Source organism: Vicugna pacos, chromosome 9, assembly GCF_048564905.1.
Source record: "Vicugna pacos chromosome 9, VicPac4, whole genome shotgun sequence".
Classification (NCBI taxonomy): domain Eukaryota; kingdom Metazoa; phylum Chordata; class Mammalia; order Artiodactyla; family Camelidae; genus Vicugna; species Vicugna pacos.
The window spans coordinates 30,078,787-30,099,010 of NC_132995.1; the positions used below are offsets into that span (position 1 = coordinate 30,078,787).

The 20,224-nt window shown below is 34.5% G+C and overlaps 1 protein-coding gene across 2 annotated transcripts in view; it reads left to right on the forward strand.

Annotated features, from left to right (window-relative positions):
• RBL2 (RB transcriptional corepressor like 2) overlaps nucleotides 1-20,224 on the forward strand; it is a 51,125-nt gene that overhangs the window by 10,425 nt on the left and 20,476 nt on the right. For both annotated transcript variants that reach the window (XM_072967374.1, XM_015242270.3), the window contains exons 5-16: nucleotides 1,714-1,842; nucleotides 3,567-3,727; nucleotides 3,820-3,884; nucleotides 4,513-4,699; nucleotides 8,233-8,399; nucleotides 10,470-10,579; nucleotides 11,272-11,375; nucleotides 15,507-15,644; nucleotides 16,516-16,680; nucleotides 17,197-17,308; nucleotides 19,455-19,724; nucleotides 19,924-20,204. In XM_072967374.1, the coding sequence (XP_072823475.1) occupies nucleotides 1,714-1,842; nucleotides 3,567-3,727; nucleotides 3,820-3,884; nucleotides 4,513-4,699; nucleotides 8,233-8,399; nucleotides 10,470-10,579; nucleotides 11,272-11,375; nucleotides 15,507-15,644; nucleotides 16,516-16,680; nucleotides 17,197-17,308; nucleotides 19,455-19,724; nucleotides 19,924-20,204 (1,889 nt within the window). The remainder of the gene's footprint in view (nucleotides 1-1,713; nucleotides 1,843-3,566; nucleotides 3,728-3,819; nucleotides 3,885-4,512; nucleotides 4,700-8,232; nucleotides 8,400-10,469; nucleotides 10,580-11,271; nucleotides 11,376-15,506; nucleotides 15,645-16,515; nucleotides 16,681-17,196; nucleotides 17,309-19,454; nucleotides 19,725-19,923; nucleotides 20,205-20,224) is intronic.

The window sequence follows — 20,224 nt, forward strand, 5'->3', positions numbered from 1 at the left end:
TTAGCCACCTTTTTCATGACTTTGCAACAGTGGGCATCCCAGATTACCTGGTTCCTGATAAATAAGCTAACTTTTACCTGCTATCTTTGTTGGCTTCTTATGGCAAATACAGATCAGCGACAAGTTTGGGCTTGTCTTCATGAAGGGTCTTGCGGCCTGAAGACCATCAGGTGCCACTTCCTGTTTTGCTTGCGATCCCGAGTCTTTTAATTCCTAATAAATAGACAACTCTTGAGGTTAAACAGGTTATCTTTGATTGAAAGATAAAATATCTCACAGAGATTTATTCCTAAAGTCAGGAATAGAAATGTAAAGTATATCAATTTGGGAGAGTACTGGAGTTTAAATTAGATTCTGGTCTTTAGGGGCATTTCAGCTTTTTGTTAAAGTTACTGTGCTGCCTTTTTTTTCCTTCTGTGGCAAGTACACACCAGTGACAAGTTTAGGCTTGTCAGTGTGATGGGCTTTGTGGCTTGAAACTGGTAAGTACCACTTCCTGTTTCACATTTGAGGAATTGGGTATATTTTAATATTAAGCGTCTTTGTAGCAGAACCAAGCAAGTTCGTTTAGTTATATCAGTGCAAAATTTGACTTATTTATTTGCCTCTGGCAATGGAAGAATGTTTTTTGCTCTTTAATCCATTCAAATTGATTTGTTGAATGTTTCCATCTGTACAAAAAAAATTATTATTTACCCTGATATGCTGAGGTAAGTGGTAATTTTCTTTAGGGGAAAGAAGAGAAAAAAGCCTGCTATAAAGCGTGAGTGCACGTGTGCGCGTGTGTGTGCATGTGTGCACTGGGTAGACATTTAGTGTGAAAATGTCAGGGTTTAGAAATAATGCTTCAGGTATATGTTGGCTATTTAAATTGAATTCATCTGATGTTATAAGAATGTAAAATCAATATGAAGCATATACATACTGTATGAGTATGTAATGAAATAAAGGATATATTTGAAGATATTAAAAAATCTAGAAATATTTCTTAGTTTCTAAGAATAATAAAACTCTTTAACCACCTGTAAAAATTGCATTCACTGTTAGCATAAAACCAGCACTGCAGAAAGGACAAGTTTCTGTAGGTTTAAGTTTGGGTTTCTTTTTTCTTTGTTACCAAACATCAGCAGTTATTCCTGGGATATTAGCTGCAGAACCAAAATATCTTTAGTTGTGGTCCTGTTGCATTAATTTATATGAACTTGTATTAACATGTCAAAAAGTATTTAAAATATTAGTTAGAAGTCTGATGATAGTTCTTGGTCTATTTAGAATACATACATGAAAAAATAATTATATGAATCATTTTTTCAGCTTTTCCCATCTAAGTATTTCTGTCAGTTTTCTTGGCTAAAGTATTTTCGTACAAAACAATTTCTTACAGTTTGAGATAATTTATGAAATTGCTTGTGTTCAGAATTTTCAAAAGAAAAACCAATGGTGATAAAATTTTGGCGTTTAGTAAATGCTTCTTTAATGAATATTGAGTGAATGGATGGCATTTTTAGTGAAGTTTTGGTTTTCATTAAACTCTTAGAAATTAAACTATAAGGGTAATATTTAAAAATGTAAATTTCCCAAAGCAATTTATGTAGCTCTTTGGTCAGCTTTGTATACTGTTGTATAGTGTCATTGTAATTAAAGAAAGAAATTATTTTAAAAAATACTGTAAAGTCTATGCAAATTTAATTCTACTTGTTTATAATCCTGTAGGTAATTTCCCCATGATTAGTGATGATTTAGTTAATTCTTATCATCTTCTGCTGTGTGCTTTGGACTTAGTTTATGGAAATGCCCTTCAGTGTTCCAATCGTAAAGAACTTGTGAACCCTAATTTTAAAGGTAAGTTTGTAAATGAAGGACTAACGGACAGCTCACATTTCTACATATGTTTATTCTTGGGAGTTGTATATATCTAGCATCAAGGAGCAGAAGTGCTCTGAAAATCTTCATCATCATAGTTATCAGAGTACTAATAATTAGGAGTTGAGCTCTCTGTTACAATATTTATGGGAAAAGCTATTGCAGGTGTCACAGAGTTTAAAGTGTTAGATGACAGTATTAGAAGTTTCTGAAATATATACTCAACAAGAAGAAAAACTTTAGAAACCTGGAGTAGCAAAGATGACATTAAAACTGACAATGATTTTTAACATTGGCAAGTTTCATGCTTGACACACAGTAGGAAGTCAAAGCAGATTTATTGACAGAGTCTTCGTTTCACATCTGTTCTACAGAAGAGGAGTAACTTTCTAAAATAAGTAGAACTTTAAACCAAAAGATGTGTGGAAATGAAGATTATTTTGGCAATGTATTTAATAGGTTTTAAGGTATATAATTTCTATGAATGATACACAGTAAGAGACTGAATTATGATTTACAAAGCAAACATTGAAAAGTATTTATAGAGCTAATATATAATGCTGCTGCTATTTAAATAATACTATGGTATGATTCTGAGAGATTGTCAGTTTCAGGGTAGTTACAGTTAGAATTTCAGCTTGCCTGACTCTCAAGGTAGATTTCTTTTTAATATATTTTTATTGAAGTATAGTCAGTTTATAGTGTTACATCAATTTCTGGCATACAGCACAATACTTCAGTCATACAGGAACATATATATATATATATATATATATATATATATATATATATTCATTTTCTTATTTCTTTTAACCATAAGTTACTACAAGATATTGAATATAGTTCCCTGTGCTGTAGAGTATGAACTTCTTGTTTATCAAGGTAGATTTTTAAAGTTAGTGGAGTTAGTTACTTCAGTTGCTCCTGGTTTGGTAAATTTAGTGTTCTTCATATTCTGTCCTTTCTTTTATTTCTGTCCTAGCTGTTTGTTTGTTTGAAGTATAGTTGATATACAGTGTTGTGTTAGTCTCTGGTGTACAGGATGGTGATTCAGTTATGCGCATACACACACACATATATAGATGTATATATTCTTTTTCATATTCTTTTTCATTTTAAGTTACTACAAGAGTTTGAATATAGTTCCCTGTGCTATAAAGTAGACCTTGTCCTAATTCTCTTTATGTTTCTATACAGCTACTTCCCTTCAGTTTTCCCCTCTTTTATGTATTTTTTTTCCCTTGCATTGAGTCTAGGGCAAGAATAGCTGTAAATTAGTATGATAAATACATTTAATATAATTAAATAAAAATATATCAAGAGTATGTATTTGAACAATAATTTTTTTCACTGTGGTATTTTTTATTTGAATGTAAGGCTTATTGGCAAATTTATATTTTATTTTTGTCCTTTTTAGATCTTGTAACAATATACTAAATTACTTGTTTAATTTTTCTTTTTTAACCATCTCCAGATAGATAATTGAATAACTGAAATCTATTGACTAGTGATACACTTCACCTCTATTTGCTGTTTTTTAAGCATATTTAAATAGAGTCAAATTAGGCTCTTACACTCTATTTCCTGTACACTCAGATGCTAACTCGTATACTGATTAGACTATTATTTATATTTTAGTTTATTCCATGTTAGCTTATTAAATGTTACCTGATATCTCTGTTCTGTGATTCTATCCATCATAGGCCTATCTGAAGATTTTCATGCTAAGGATTCTAAACCTTCCTCTGACCCACCTTGTGTCATTGAGAAACTCTGTTCCTTACATGATGGCCTAGTTTTGGAAGCAAAGGGAATAAAGGAACATTTCTGGAAACCCTATATTAGGAAACTTTATGAAAAAAAGGTGTGTAAACAGTAAATAAGTAATGTGAAAATATTTTCTGGGTAAGGATTTAATTTAATATGATGACTTAAAAATCTTTTTTTTCATCATAGCTCCTTAAGGGAAAAGAAGAAAATCTTACTGGTTTTTTAGAACCTGGGAATTTCGGGGAGAGTTTGTGAGTACTTCTGTTATAAAAGTGTCTTAATACTTTAAATTGTGTGTTTAGGAAACTTGAGTTTCATATTTTTATTGTTTCTAACCTGGAAATTTAGAATATGTTTTGTGGGAGAATATGGAAAAGTAATAAAAAGTTTTATCAACTGTTACTCCAAGTACTTGTCTTTGAATTTATTGAAAATTGTATGGCTGCTCTTTAAAGCTTTAATAGTTAAGCTTTTGGATCATAATTATTGAAATAAAGAAGTGTTTTTGGAACTACACAGGTGAAAAATGATGATGTGAAAGTACTGCGGTCTTCAAAGGTGCCCAGAGCAGCTAGGAACGATAATTAAGCTTCTCACCAGAAGCTGCACCCACCAGGCAGCTTAGCACAGGGTACCTGCCCTGAAATACTGCCAGCAAAATATACTTACTGTACAATGGATGAGCACAGTGAAACAAGCTTGTATCTTTATACTCTTCAGTTTTTACAGTTAACAGTGATCCCACTAAAATTTAACTTTCACAAAATTATTAGAACATTTAATGAATAACTTTTAATAAAAAGAAACAATTAAGTAGCCTAAAACAACTAATGGGGCAGTTTTGTGAGTATACATTTTGCCTATTTTTTTTTCCTATAGTAAAGCCATCAATAAGGCCTATGAGGAGTATGTTTTATCTGTTGGAAACTTAGATGAACGGATTTTTCTTGGAGAGGATGCTGAAGAGGAAATTGGGACTCTCTCAAGGTGTCTGAACACTGGTTCAGGAACAGAGACTGCTGAAAGGGTGCAGATGAAAAACATCTTGCAGCAGCACTTTGACAAGGTGAGTTGAGCCGTGCCGGAGGAATACAAATACAGAATCAGACAGGCCAGAGGCTCTCCTTTATTTTAATAATTGTGTGTTTATGTGCGTTTTACTTGCTTCCAGTACAAAAAAGAAAATTCAGATCCTGCTTATCTTAATTGAAAAAGTTATCTCTTTGTTTACTGTTTTAATTTTTGTTGACATCAGTTTTCCAAGTTTTTGGTTAGATCTGAGAAAAATAATTTAATATAAATGTAAGTGAATGTGTCACTCTGATAATTGTTGGTTTTGAAAAGATGAACCAGTAATAAGCAACCTTTACTAGGCATTTAGAAAATGTTGATTGATCTGAGTTGGTGCCTTCATCCAAGAGACTAGAGAAACTGAGGATCTGTAGTCTTTAAGAAAAATTCCGTTAAACTGAGTTTCAGGATTATGTGTTATTTCATGCAAACACTTGGGAAGATGGAGGCTAAGAGTTTCTTTTCTTTCACATGGTATTCCCAGAAAATAAGCAACTTCTGACAGGTGCTTCCAGAGGCAGTGTGGATAATTCCAGTGGGTAGCTCACCTGTAAGACCCGACTTAAGACTAGTTGGCTTATTCATTCAACACATATTCTTAAGGTATTCTATAAGCCAGATTGTGTCCTGGACACAGGGGTTACATCAGTGAACAAAACAGCTATGATATCCTGTGTAATATTCTAGTGTGGGGAGATGGACAATAGGTAACCAAACAAGTAACTATATAGTATATCAGATGATGATACATGAAGGAAAATAAAATAAAGTAGTAGAACAAGGTGTTGGGGACGGAAGAATGGGTGGGCCTTGGACTATTGGGTGTAGATAGGTGGCTGGAAAAAGTGTCTCTGAGGAAGTAATATTAACAGACCTAAAGGCAGTGAGGAAGCAAGTCATGCAAAGAGCTGGGAAATGTGTTTGAATCTCACGCAACAGCAAATGCAAAGCTATGAGGTAGGAATATGATAGGTTTTTTGGAAGAACATTGAGAGAGAACACGAGTGTGGTAGGAATTAAGTGAGTGAGGGAAAACAGTGATTAAGAAGTAAGGCGAGAGGGAGACAGAAAGGACAGGCAGACCATATAGGGCTTTGGAAGCCACGGTAAATAAAGATTTTTGCTTTTGCTCTGATAGGGAACAGTGACTGACATAATCTGACTTACATTTTTAAAGGTCTTGTAGAGAGATGCGATGGGGGCAAGGATGGAAGTAAGGGAATTCAGAGGCTATTGCAGTGATTCTGATGATAGTTCATGGTAGCTTGGATCAGAGAAATGGTTGTATATGGACTGTATTTGGGAGGTAGCACTCACAGGATTTACTCACAGGCTTGGATCTAGGGAGTGAAAGAAAGAAAACAGTGATGACTCCAGTTGGGTAAATGGTATAAAAGCTTAAGTTCTTACGGATGCCTGTAAGGTCTTCAGTGGTCTGACCCTGCTACCTCTGAATTCATCTCCTATCACTTTCCTCCTCATCCATTCCACTCATGCCACGTGAACTTCCTTTTTCATTCTTTAGGTATGCCAATCATACTCCCAACTCAGAGCCTTTGCCCCTCCTGTTTCCTCAGCCTAGAGCGTGTTTCTTCAAGATACTCATGTGGTTTACCTCCTCACTTCATTCAGGGCTCCCATAACCTGCCTACTGTATAAAATAATAACCACCAACATCCTCCCCTGCCCTCAGGACTTCCTTTCTCCTTTACTCTGAAATTAATGTTCCTGTTAGTATTTATCACTGTCTGACCGTAGGTAGAAAAGAAAGAGTTGTTTGTCTGAAGATAGACGGACAGACAGACAGACAGACAGAAAGGAGAGGAAGAGAAGGAAGGAAGGAAGGATGGAAGGATTGTTTATTATCTGTCTCCCTGCAGTAGAATATAAGCTTCATGAGGTCTGTGACTATTGCTGTATTCAGTGCTTAGCACATGGTTGGCACTTAATAACTATTTATTATGGACATTTTTTGAGCAGGAAAGAACAGGTCTGAAGGGGAAAAAATCAAGACTTAGGGTTATGAGCATGTCAAGTGTGAGATGTCTGTTAGATATTCTAGTAGAGAAACTGAGTAGGCAGTTTAGACATACAAGATTGGAGTTCACAGCAGAGATAAGAGCTGTGTATATATATCCTGGAGTCATTAGGATACGGATGGCTTTTAGAGCCATGGGATGAAGAAAGGTTACCTAGTAGCATAAGTTGATAGAGAATAAAAGAGGTCTAATGAGTTAAAGAAAGACTCTTCTTGATCAGAGTGCACAGGAAGCTTTAAGCCAAGAACTGAAACAGAGCTACCAGAAAGCCCCATGCCACCCTTGAGGACTGCAGGCAGGAAGTTGTCTGTGGTTGTCGTACCGCGGTTCCTCTGTGGAAGCGCTGCTACCTGTGGGCAGTGTGGTGAGATGCTGCTGGCGGCTGTTGCTTGCCCTCCCTGCAAGGCAGTGGTTCATGTTCAGGTGGTTGTAAGAAAATCTGTCAAGTGCAGGGGAAATCTTCTGAGTGTGGTTAATCTACCTAGATCATCTTATAGATCTAAAAAAGTCATAGAATTAATTTCTTTGAAACAAAGTGAAAGTCTCGGCTCTACTCTTGTTTAAGACACAGAGAAAGCATATAGATTTATTCCTGTATGGTGAGTTTCTGTATCTCATGAAACTTGAGTGATTCTGTTGCCAGGTGAAAATTTTACTAGGTGTTTTTACAGCTGTCTCTAGAATAAGTAAATTTAATATATAGGGAAATCTAGTTTATCTTGAATATTAAAAAAAACTCTTAAGCTCTCTTAACCTTTCAGAGTTTGTTGGAAAAATTAGAAAAGATACTGTATTAGCATATGTATTCATGCTTAAATTCTTTGACATTAAGTCATATCTTTCTCTATTTGTGTTCAAGAATTTGACTTAAACTTATTTACCTGAAGATCTGTCTACTTTAGGGGAAAAAAACTGATAGATTCTAGTAACTAAAGGTAAAGGAGAGGCAAGAGGACTGAAGAAGGCTATTCTGCATCAGGTTGTATTCTGCATCTAGGATTGCTTGCTTTATCCTCTCTCTGAAGCAAATTTGATTATTTGGATGGGCTTTTGTTAAGTCATGGATTTCGTTTGGGCCAGATTTAATTTACAGCTCTCTTTGTCAATCTTTGAGTACTTACAAAATTAGCAGTAGATGGGAGCTTGTTTCTCAGAGATAGCCTTGATATTTTAATGCTTATTTTTGCCTCTAAGCTTAAGTTTTGAATGAGGAATCATAGGGGACTGTGCCTTATCGTAAAGATCTAACTTTTAAGAGACAGACTTCTTAGTTGGCTAAAGTATAGATTGTCCTTTCACACATTTTCATGTGGATAGTGGTGGCTCTTATGTTTGGTGGTATTATGTTTAAATTCCAAGAATGGTGACATTTGAATCACTAATATTTATTGTTAATGTAAAGATAAAGTCTGATTGGTTTGAATTCCCATTTGTGAGGTAATTGAAAGTCTTTCTGACCTAAAATAATGTTCTTTTTCCCCCTCTTTAGTCTAAAGCACTTAGAATCTCCACACCACTTACTGGTGTGAGGTACATTAAGGACAACAGCCCTTGTGTGACTCCAGTTTCTACGGCGACTCATAGCTTGAGTCGTCTTCACACCATGCTAACAGGCCTCAGGAATGCACCAAGCGAGAAACTGGAACAGATTCTAAGGTTAGTTGGAGCCCTTCTTTCCTCCTAAGACTTGATTGTTGACCATTTTTCAATTTTTTATTTTAATTTTTCAACATTAGTGCCTTTAATCCACCCATTAATAATTTTATGTCAATTACATGCTCAGTTCTGTCATTAGTCCTTAGAGGACATAACAATATAAAACATATGAATAGAATGTTTTATTCTTTTTTCTTAGTATCTTAGTCTGTTTGGGCTGCTATAACAGAATATGGTAGACTGGGTGGCTTATAAACAATAGAAATTCACTTCTTATAGTTCTAGAGGCTGTAAGATCAAGGTGCCGACAGACTCAGTGTCTGGTGAGGACTGCTTCTTGGTCTATAAACAGCTGCCTTCTTGCTGTGTCCTCACACAGCAGAAGAAGGCAAGGGAGCTCTCTAGGATTTCCTTTATAAGGGCTCTCATCCCGTTCATGAGGGCTCCACCTTCATGACCTCTGTACACCATCACATTCGGGATTAGGTTTCAACATATGAATTTGGGGCAGGGGGTGAGGAGGAGGGCAACACAAACATTCAGTCCACAACACTCAGACTTTTCTTAATATAGTAGAAGAAACAGTAACTAATAACACTAGACACTGTAGCACCAAACAATCTATTACCAACTGTTTAAGATTTCGAAGAAGGGGGCATCAGTAAAAATGGACGTTGTCAGAGGACTTCATGAAGAGGGTTGGACCTGAGCAGATTTCTGAAGGGTAGGTCAGATTTGAAAAGTTAGCAACTGGGATTCATAACCAACGTAAAGCTGCTGTAGCTTTTGTAAGTTCTATAAAACACCCTTGTCCTAAAAAAGGAAGGCCTTTAGTTCCTTTGAACTGCCTGAGACTGGTAGGAATATCAGTGAGCTTTAGTGAAAAGCTGAATTTCATTACGTGTGCATAATTTTTGGCAAATTTATTTGACAAAATTATCTCCAAGGTAGTTTCCTAAAAGCTTATGGTTCAATGACATAGACCCTGTGGGAGCCCACTGTATTTCTGGTGGTCTGGTATGAGAAGGCCCTGTAAGCACCCACTCGCAGCTAGGTTCATTAAATACCAAGGCTGACTCGTCCTCATGACGTCTACTTTATTCATAAACTGGATTGTGATTGACGCCCAGCAGGCCTTGTCTGTATAGCCTCTTCCTGAGTTATATTTCTCAGATGGAACTTGTTTACCTAGAATTCAAAAGCATTTTATACATACATTTCAGAAGCTTGTCTTAACCTCTGTATCTTCCAGATCTCTTTACAATCTCTAACTAGGCATAGCAGCTTCTTTCATCTTAAATATTAATATTAGGGATAAATGTTACCAGTAGATACTGGGTAAAAACAAAGTATCTTGTTTTTGTAACCTGTGTATATGTTCATAAATAAAATTCTGCTTGCATAAGATATTCAGTAGCCATCTCTAGCAGAATTATAATTGACTTTTATTTTCTTTATAATATTTTAAACTTGCTATATTTTTACAGTGAATGTGTTTATGATCAAGATAAAAACATAGTTGTTACAAAAGCTTACATGGTGATAATTTGTCTTATGCTTCTGCATTGAACATATATTGCCTTTCTAGATAAAAAAAAAAAGAGATAACCTTCATTTTGGAGGAAAAAAAATGTAGAATGCCAGTAATAATTTATATGAGTTTATTGTAGTATAGATGATATACCCCTTCATTCTATTTTCTTCCAGGAGTTCTTAATCAGAGTTATACTGCCCTCTGGGGAGACAGTTGAGGGCAGTTTTGTTTGTCACCAGTGATTGCAGATGTATAGGGTAGGCGGGGATCAGTCACATACCAGATGGGCACCGGTCAAAGCTGCTAAACTTAACTGCAGTAAAAGGTACAGCTCCATGCAAGAGATACTTTTTTCATTCAAATGGTAGTACTAACACCTTTTTTATAAGGAATTGTGGGATCTCCTGGATTAATTGGGAAATGTATCATTTCTGTTCAAAGTATTTTATATTTATAGGTTACTAAAATTACAGAGTTGTAAACAGTTTATCACTTCGTGACTCTTTAAATCAGATAATTTCTTCTTACTTTTTTAGGACATGTTCCAGAGATCCAACCCAAGCTATTGCCAACAGATTGAAAGAAATGTATGAAATATATACTCAACATTCCCAGCCAGATGAGGATTTCAGTAATTGTGCTAAAGGTAAGGCTTAATACTGTCTATATTGTTTTCATCTTTGAAATTTAACTAGGGGAAACTGAGTCAGAAATATGAAAAAAAATTTGTGACTTTAGACTGAGGGCTGGAATATGGACGTCCAGTTTTTCTGTCAACCAAGTCATTCCTGGGCCATTCTCAGTAGGAGAGAAATTTTAGACTAATAATCTTGATTATATTGGACTTCTGGCACTTTTTTTTCCTCAACACCTTTAGTTTTTATTTGTAGACTGGATAGTAAGTATAGAACTATAGTGATTCTTCAGAACATTAAGAATGAAGGCAGAAGATACAGCTGTTCCATGCCCAGACTCATTCAGTGTCATGCAGTATGAGAACTAAGTACAAGCAGAACAGTAAACTAGTTACATACCTCTTAGCACAGTGCTCTGTTAAAAATACAAAAAAAAAAAAAATTTGAATCTTGATGGAATACTATTACAGTTTTCTATGTGCAAATTTCACTTCACAGTTGTAGAAAACTCTCAGGGTTCCTATGAAGAATATTAAGAAATCTTAGTGGTAATTGGGAGAGCAACTGTAGGAAGTACATATATATAAAATGTTGGGTTGGTTTTTAAATTTTGTTCTGTGGATAGGGGGTGAGATGGACCCTCATTTTCCATAGTATTTATTTTCTTTGCATGTGATTTTTGTGTTTTTTGTTATTTATGCAGAAATTGCCAGCAAACATTTTCGTTTTGCAGAGATGCTTTACTATAAAGTATTAGAATCTGTTATTGAGCAGGAGCAAAAAAGGCTGGGAGACATGGATTTATCTGTGAGTAAATAACCAATGTATTGAGCAGCACAATAAAATGTAGTTTCCTTTCAGCTCTACACACTAAAAATCAAACAAACAAAAAAAACAGCCATTATTGAAGAAATAATGTATGACTTTGGGGGAATAAGATTGGCATCTAAGGAAACTTGGGTTCCTCTTACATCCATTCCCTCACTTAGCGTTTCTCATTGCAGCAGGCTACGTATTATAATTTCTGTGGGTAGTAAGACTCTGTAGTCAAGGATTAAAACATTCAGACTTAACCTTAATTGAGATTTTTAAATAACATTAAGAGTTTTAAGTCAAGCCTTATATAGAATAAATTGAGTATTGACAATGTAGGGCTTCAACATAAATATTCAGCCACTAATCTTTGGCAAAAATAATTATTCTTCTTAGATTGTACAAGTGGTATTTACTTTTTTTATGTTAAACTGGTTTTTCAAAATTTTTATTGAAGTATAGTTGGTTTTCAATGTTGTGTTAGTTTCTGGTGTACAGCATACTGATTCACTTATACATATATATCTTCTTTTCATATTCTTTTTCATTATAGGTTATCACAAAGTACTGAATATAGTTCCCTGTACTATATGACCTTGTTTATTTTATGTATAATAGTTTGTATCACTAATCTCAAACTCCTAATTTATCCTTTCCCCTCTTTCCTCTTTGGTAACCATAAATTTGTTTTCTATGTCTGTGAGTCTATTTCTGTTTTATAAATAAGGTCATTTGTATCATTTTTTTAGATTCCACGTAAAAGTGATATCATATGATTCTTGTCTTTCTCTGTCTGACTAACTTCCCTTAGTATGATAATCTTTAGGTCTATCCGTGTTGCTGCAAATGACATTATGTCATTTCGTTTTATGGCTGAGTAGTATTCCACTGTATACTACAACTTATTTATCTAATCATCTGTTGCTGGACATTTAGGTTGCTTCCATGTCTTGACTATTGTAAATAATGCTGCTATGAACATTGGGGTACATGTATCTTATCTTTTTGAATTAGAGTTTTCTCCAGGTATATGCCCAGGAGAGGGATTACTGAATCATATGGTAAATCTATTGTTAGTTTTTTAAGAAATCTTCATACTGTTTTCTGTAATGGCTGCACCAAATTACATTCCCACCAACAGTGTAGGAGGGTTCCCTTTTCTCCACATCCTCTTCAGCATTTATTGTTTGTGGACTATTATTTGGTTTTGGTTTTTTGGGGGAAATAATTAGGTTTGTTTGTTTATTTAATGGAGGTACTGGGGATTGAACCCAGGGCCTTGTGCATGCTAAGCACATGCTTAGCCACTGAGCTATACCCTCCCCCCTTGTTTGTGGACTTTTTAATGATGACCATTCTGACTGGTATGAGGTGATACTTCATGGTAGTTTTAATTTGCGTTTCTCTGATAATTAGCAATATTGAGCATCTTTTCATGTGCCTATTGGCTGCCAGTATGTCTTCATTGGAGAAATGTCTGTTTAGGTCTTCTGCCCATTTTTGGATTGGGTTGTTTGTTTTTTTGTTACTGAGTTGTATGAGCTGTTTGTTTATTCTGGAAGTTAAGCCCTCATCACTCGTATGGTTTGCAAATATTTTCTCCCATTCTGTAGGTTGTCTTTTGATTTTGTTACTGGTTTCCTTGCTGTGCAAAAGCTTCTAAGTTTAATTAGGTCCCATTTGTTTATTTTTGCTTTTATTTCTGTTGCCTTGGTAGACTGTGAATATTATTTACTTTTAATGACATCAATAAAAATAAATTTTTAAAATTAATTTTTAAATAACATTTTAGAGAAAATTGACCAATAATTATTCTAACTTCTTGTAACTATTTACACTTCTTTTTTTCTATATGAAGATATGGCTGTATACTCAGCCATAAAAAGAACAAAATTCTGCCATTTGCAGCAACATGAATAGACCTAGAGAATATAATGCTTAGTGAAATGAATCAGACAGAGAAAGACAAATACTATTTGATATCACTTACATATGGAATCAAAAAAATATGTAAAACAGAAACAGACTCCCAGATGTAGAAAATAAACTTGTGGTTGCCAAAGGGGAGAGGAAAGTAGGGAGGGACAAATTAGGAATATGGGATTAATAGACACAAACTGTGTATAAAATAGATAAACAACAAGGATATCTTGTATTGCATAGGGAATTATAGCTATTGTCTTGTAATAACTTATAGTGGAGTATAATCCGCCAAATTACTGAGTTACTAGTCTGTACACCTGGAACTAATATAATATTGTAAATCAACTGTACTTCAATAAAAAAAATACGGCTGTATGTGGTTGTAGGAATTTAAAAGGCTGTTTTAGGACAATTTTTTAATTTTGAAACATATACAGAAGGGTGAATAAAACATCGCTTCAGTTTAGGGGCAAAAAAGAGTATATGAAAATTTCTGAATACTCACCTAAGAAACTTATTTAAAAATTTTTTTATTGTAATAAAATATAGATAGCATAAAACTTACATTTTAAGCATTTTTAAGTGCAGAATTCAATGGCATTAATAAGTACATTCACAATTTTGTGCATCGTTCATCACTAGCCATCTTCAGAACTTTTTCATCATCCCAAGCTGGAAGTCTATTCCCATTAAACAATGACTCTTTATTCAGCCCTCCTTTCAGCCCCTGGTAACCTCTATTCTACTTTCTGTCTCTATGAATTTACCTATTTTAGGTACCTCATGTAATCATACAATTTTTGTTCTTTTGTGTCTGGCTTATTTCACTTAGCATGAAGTTTTCAGGGTTCATCCATGTTGTAGCATGTATCAGAATTTCATTCCTTTTTAAGGATGAATAATATTCATTTTATTTACATATATACATATACACATATACATATATATACCACATTTTGTTTTGAATATTGTTCCTTGTGCTGTACAGTAGGTCCTTGCTAGTTATCTATTTTATATATAGTATTATGTATCTGTTAATCCTATACTCCTAATTTATCCCTGCCTCCTCCCTTTCCCCTTTGGTAACCATAAGTTTTCTGTGTCTGTGAGTCTATCTTTGTTTTGCAAATAAGGTAATTTGTATCAGTTTTTTAGATTATATATATAAGTGATATCATATGATAGTTGTCTTTCTCTGTCTGACTTAATTCATAGTATAATAATCTCTAGGTCTATCCATGTTGCTGCAAATGGCATTATTTCATTCTTTTTTATGGCTGAGTAGTATTTCATTGTATATGTTACCACATCTTTATCTAGTCATCTGTTGATGAACATTTAGATTGCTTCCATGTTTTGTCTATAGAAAATAGTTGAACTTCCCTTTTGACTAGTGATATTGACCATATTTTCTTGTGTTTGATGTCCCTTTGTGTATCTTCTTTGGAGAAAGATCTTTTCAAGTCCTTTACCCATTTTTGAACTGTGCTGTTTGCTTTTCTGTCATCAAATTGTAGGAGTTCTTTATATATTCTGGATATTAATCCCTTATCAGATACATGATTTGCAAATATTTTCTTCCATTCTGTGGATTGTCTTTTCATCTCATTATGGTGTCCTTTGATACACAAATGTTTTTAATTTTGATTTTAATTTTTATCTGCTTTTTCTCTTGTTACCTATGATTTTTGTGTCCAGGTAACTTCTTAACTGAAAAATAATACTTATGTTTATGAACATTAATAAGCAAAAAAAGAAAAATCATCTGTGATTATGTCATCCCAAGATAAACACACTAACTTTTGGTCCATGACAGTCTGCCAGTCACCTGCCTTCCTCTGGCTATCCTTTTTATAACAGTGGCTTCTTACTATAAATACTGTTTTTGTAACATCTTTCCACATAATTATTCTTCTGAGCATCAGGGTGTGTGTATACTTTGGTTAGGGATATAATCTTTTTTATTAGCTATATTCACAATAGGTGAGATTTTTGAAAGTTCTTATATATTCAGCCTCTGTTTTTTGCTAAAAAAAATTGGCTTATTTATAACATTAAGAAAAATTTTGTAAGAAAATAAGCACATACTCTCACTAACTCAGAAAATAAGACTCATGGTATTTTTGTTTAACTTGGCTAGGTATGAAATGCCTTGTTAGAGTAGGCCAGTGTTTCTAAATGTTATAACTTTGTGCTTTATAGGGCATTCTGGAACAAGATGCATTCCACAGATCACTTTTGGCGTGCTGTCTTGAGGTCGTTGCTTTTTCTTATAAGCCTCCTGGGAATTTTCCATTTATTACTGAAATATTTGATGTGCCACTTTATCATTTTTATAAGGTATTTTTAAAAATCTGATACTGATGAGGAAATTGTAGATGAGATCAACGTTCTGTCATTAGCTATCTAATTTGTTTTCCTATATAAGTACATTTCGGCTATTTTTAATTACACATTTAATAATTTCCTCTCTAAATGGGGAGCAGAGAAGAAACAGTCTTAAGAACTACATAAGTTCTTTTAATGTAGTATAAAGACCTATTCTGTGTAAAAAGTTTCATGTGATTCCTCCTTTTATCTGATAAAGGCTTTTAGAATACTTCCATTTTATGAGCTAAGATGGTTTCAGAAAAGTAGCAAACATATCACTAGGTAATCTTGATAGCAACCTTTTTTTATTTTATGGAAATTAAATGAAAGTGTCTTTCAAAAAGAATTAGACTTCTCTTCCACATGTTATGTAGAGGCGCAGAGTTACAGCGTTGGATCTGGTATTGTTTCCTTCTTAATACTGATTTAGTGTATGAGTTTGTATTAATTCTCATACATAGTCGAAACTAATTTTTACAGTGGTGTAGATTAAATGTTCAGAGTTTTTAAATATGAAACTTTGAGTAATGTTTTTCAGTGTCAATAGACAGGCATGTTATTTAATTAAAAAATTTAGAAATGTATGATGATACAAAAGATTTTATATAATTCATACATGCAATGTAAATGATTATTTACAAAGATAGTGAAAGGAAGAGCAGCTATTTCAAAATAGTACTGTTCTTTAAATTTGTAATTTTTGATAAATTGACTTTGTTGTTTCTATAAATATGTAAAAAAATTTTAAGTAAGTTTACACATTTTGCTTTTGCACTTAAACAATTTTCATGTAAAAAAGTTATTATTACTAAACAAACCAGGGCATTTTTGAAAATTTCAGGTGATAGAAGTATTCATTAGAGCAGAAGATGGTCTTTGTAGAGAGGTGGTAAAACATCTTAATCAAATCGAAGAACAGATCTTGGATCATTTGGCATGGAAACCAGAGTCTCCACTGTGGGACAGAATTAGAGACAATGAAAACAGAGTTCCTACGTGTGAAGAGGTTTGTGAAAAGATCTTAACATCTTTCTGTGACAAAAGTATATCAATATCTAGTCTATTCATTATTCTCTTTCACTGACTGCAGTTACACTTAGTATCTTCCTCATGAGTATGAGAGGGTAACAGCTGGGTTTGATATGGTACAATTACCCCTGTTCTATGGGGGAACAAGAGTCAGGCATAATCTGTGATTGCCCCAAGGTTTCACTGACAGTGTATTCATATTCTGTCTTGAGTTCCTAATCAAGTTTCTGTACCTTAGAATGGTTGATTGTCTAATTCTCCAAATTAGTAATGAAGATTGATTTGTATTTAGTATCCAGTCATTAGGTTTGAATTTTTTAAGCCTGCCAGAATTTTTTAACTTCAGTATGAAAGTGGAAAAGACAGCAGCTGATTTTATCTGGTGGAATAACTGATGAGCCAAGATAGTTTTCTTTTTCCTTAGATTATTATTGTATTTCTAATTAAAATGCTGTTTTGAATAATGACATTCTGTGTAAACAATTCTTTATAGGTCATGCCCCCTCAGAACCTGGAAAGAGCAGATGAAATGTGTATTGCTGGCTCCCCTTTGACTCCCAGAAGGGTGAGTGAAGTTCGTGCTGATACTGGAGGACTTGGAAGAAGTAAGTCTAAAATACTAGGGGGAGTGTTTTGGGGCCTAGTATCTGGGGATTTAAATTACATCTACAACTACAAGTGAAGTTAGTAGGGTATAGTGTACATTATAGTGTTACATGGATCGCTTAAAAGTAATGCTTTTGATGAATGTTTAAGAACAGAGGAAAATGCATAAGACAAGTGTCTTTTAAAATAGAGTGTTGTATTAATGTGATTCCTAATTTTTAAGTGTACTTTTATCTTATAGAAAAGATACATACAAAAGGGTTGAAATGGAAAAACTGAACTATTAAGAATGATTATTGTTGGGTAATAGAATTCCAGGTGATTTCTGTAAATTTTTTAAGATGAATATGAGTTACTTTTAAAATCAGAAGGAACAGAAAAGCTTCTTAACGATGGAATGTATGATCTAATGAGGTACAGACGAGCCAGTGAGGTTAGAGGACTGAATGGCCTGAGCATGTTTAGCTTTGACTCTTGTTAGTTGAGCTGTGCTACCCCAGTTAATATAATAGCATTGCTGGCCCTAAAATATAGGAAAGAAAAGTTTTGCTATTCTTCTGATTACATTTTAGGCAGCTCTTTATAACATCTGCCAGGTGCAAGGTTTAAGTTTACATACTTGAGATAAAACTACTTTTTAAAAAGCGATTCTCTGCATCCCAAGAGTTCTAAATCCTTGGATGTCAATAGAAAGATACTCATTTCTAGATAAGTGTTTTAATGTAATTGATAAGCACTGGCTGTAGAAGAAAGATCAGTTTTAAAATCAGGAATCACTCTCTGTTCAGTGCATACTCAATGAATATGAATGATCTATATGAAAACCTCATTTTTGAAAGAAGAGTCATATTGACTTAGTGGCTTAACTGTTTTTCTGCTTATCCACTCAGACCCATAGATCTGATAGCTGGTCTTTCTCAGTTCTATTTCTGCAGAGTTTTTCCTTCCCAAATCCATGGATTAGGACTTGACTTTGAACTGCATTTTTTTGTACTTACCACTTCTCCATTTTCATGAGGTCTCTTAATATTTTATGAGATAATAATCAGAATGTATTCTTTCTAACACTGCAGATTTGTTCCAGATATAAATATAGTAAATTTGTTTTTGTATCATTAGGAAATTGAAATGTTAAGCCACAGTCTGTCAGAACTACTCCTGTCAGTCCTCTTAGACCTCCCAACATACGTTTTCAATATTTAAATCTCACTGATGTGCAGTTTTTACAGCTGGACATGGAAGAGGAAAAAGAATGCTTCTCAAAAATTCAGACATTGGTGTGAATACTTAACAATAGACTAAGCTATAACGGTTAACAGAGTTTCTTGTTTGGGATGTTGAAAGTTTTAGAAATAGATAGTGGTGGTGGTTGCACATTGTGAATGTAATGCCACTGAATTGCATACTTAAAAACGGTTAAAATGGCAAGTTATATTTTACATATATTTTACTACAGTAAAACAAAAACCTCATAATGTAATATGCCCCAAACCATTGAATTGTACAGTTTAAGTACAAATTATATATATATTAAGTACAGTTTATATATATATGAATCATATCTCAATAAAATTATTTTAAAAAATAAACTAAGCTTAATTGAATCCAAAACATGTATGTCCATTCTTGCCGAAGAACATTATTGAGTTTTAGTAATTTTCTATATGTAAAAAATGACAAAGGTAAAAATTCATAAAATGGGGGAAATGCTTCCAGATGATACCATAGTAATAACAGGTCCATTGAGTCTTCTTATCAAGTAGTGGCTTCACAGTGAAGTCACATCTTACATGGGTGTTAGGCAGAAAGTAAATGTGGTAGAGAATAGAAAATTATTTAATTTGCCCCTAAATCATTAAGGTTCTGTGGTAGTGGAGAGCAAAGTCCAGTTTGATCTGGCAGAAGGTGGAGTGAAGTAGGGAGCACTGTGAGACAAAATAGAGAAAAATCCTTTAAGTATTGCTCTTAATAGTGTTCAGTTGAATTTTCATTCAGTGAAAGTAGTTATGGTGTGACTCTTATAATTTTTGTTTTTAAATTATGAAGTATTTCAAACAGTAATTAGTTGTGTACATAACAGCTTGGATAGAAGTCAGATCTGTCTCCATGTGTTAACGCGTTTGTTTGGTTTATTTTTGACCCTAGGCATAGCATCTCCAACCACATTATACGATAGGTACAGCTCCCCGACAGCCAGCTCTACCAGGAGGAGGCTGTTTGTTGAGAATGATAGCCCCACTGATGGAGGGACACCTGGGCGCATTCCCCCACAACCTCTGGTCAATGCCGTCCCTGTGCAGAATGTATCTGGGGAGGCTGTTTCTGTCACACCAGTTCCTGGACAGACTTTGGTCACCATGGCAACAGCCACTGTCACAGCCAACAATGGACAAACAGTGACCATTCCTGTGCAAGGTAAGGAAGGCAGAGTTGGATATTAAGTTCCATCTCTGTGGCATTTATTAGAAAGTTACCTGAGATTTGGCTGGAATGATGATATGAGACAAGATTGGAGAGGGGTGGTTTGGGACGGTGGAAACTGAAAACCTCTGCCTGGAGAATCTTGTATTATCAACATCTTCTTTGTGCTTTTTTTTTTTGAAACAAACTTTAGGCATTGCCAATGAAAATGGAGGAATAACATTCTTCCCTGTCCAAGTCAATGTCGGGGGGCAGGCACAAGCTGTGACTGGCTCCATCCAGCCCCTCAGTGCTCAGGCCCTGGCTGGAAGTTTGAGCTCTCAACAGGTGACAGGAACGACCTTGCAAGTCCCTGGTCAGGTGGCCATTCAACAGATATCCCCAGGTGGACAGCAGCAGAAACCTGGCCTGCCTTTAACCAGCGGCAGTATTAGACCCAGGAAGACCAGTTCTTTATCACTTTTCTTTAGAAAGGTAATTTTTCATGTACCCTT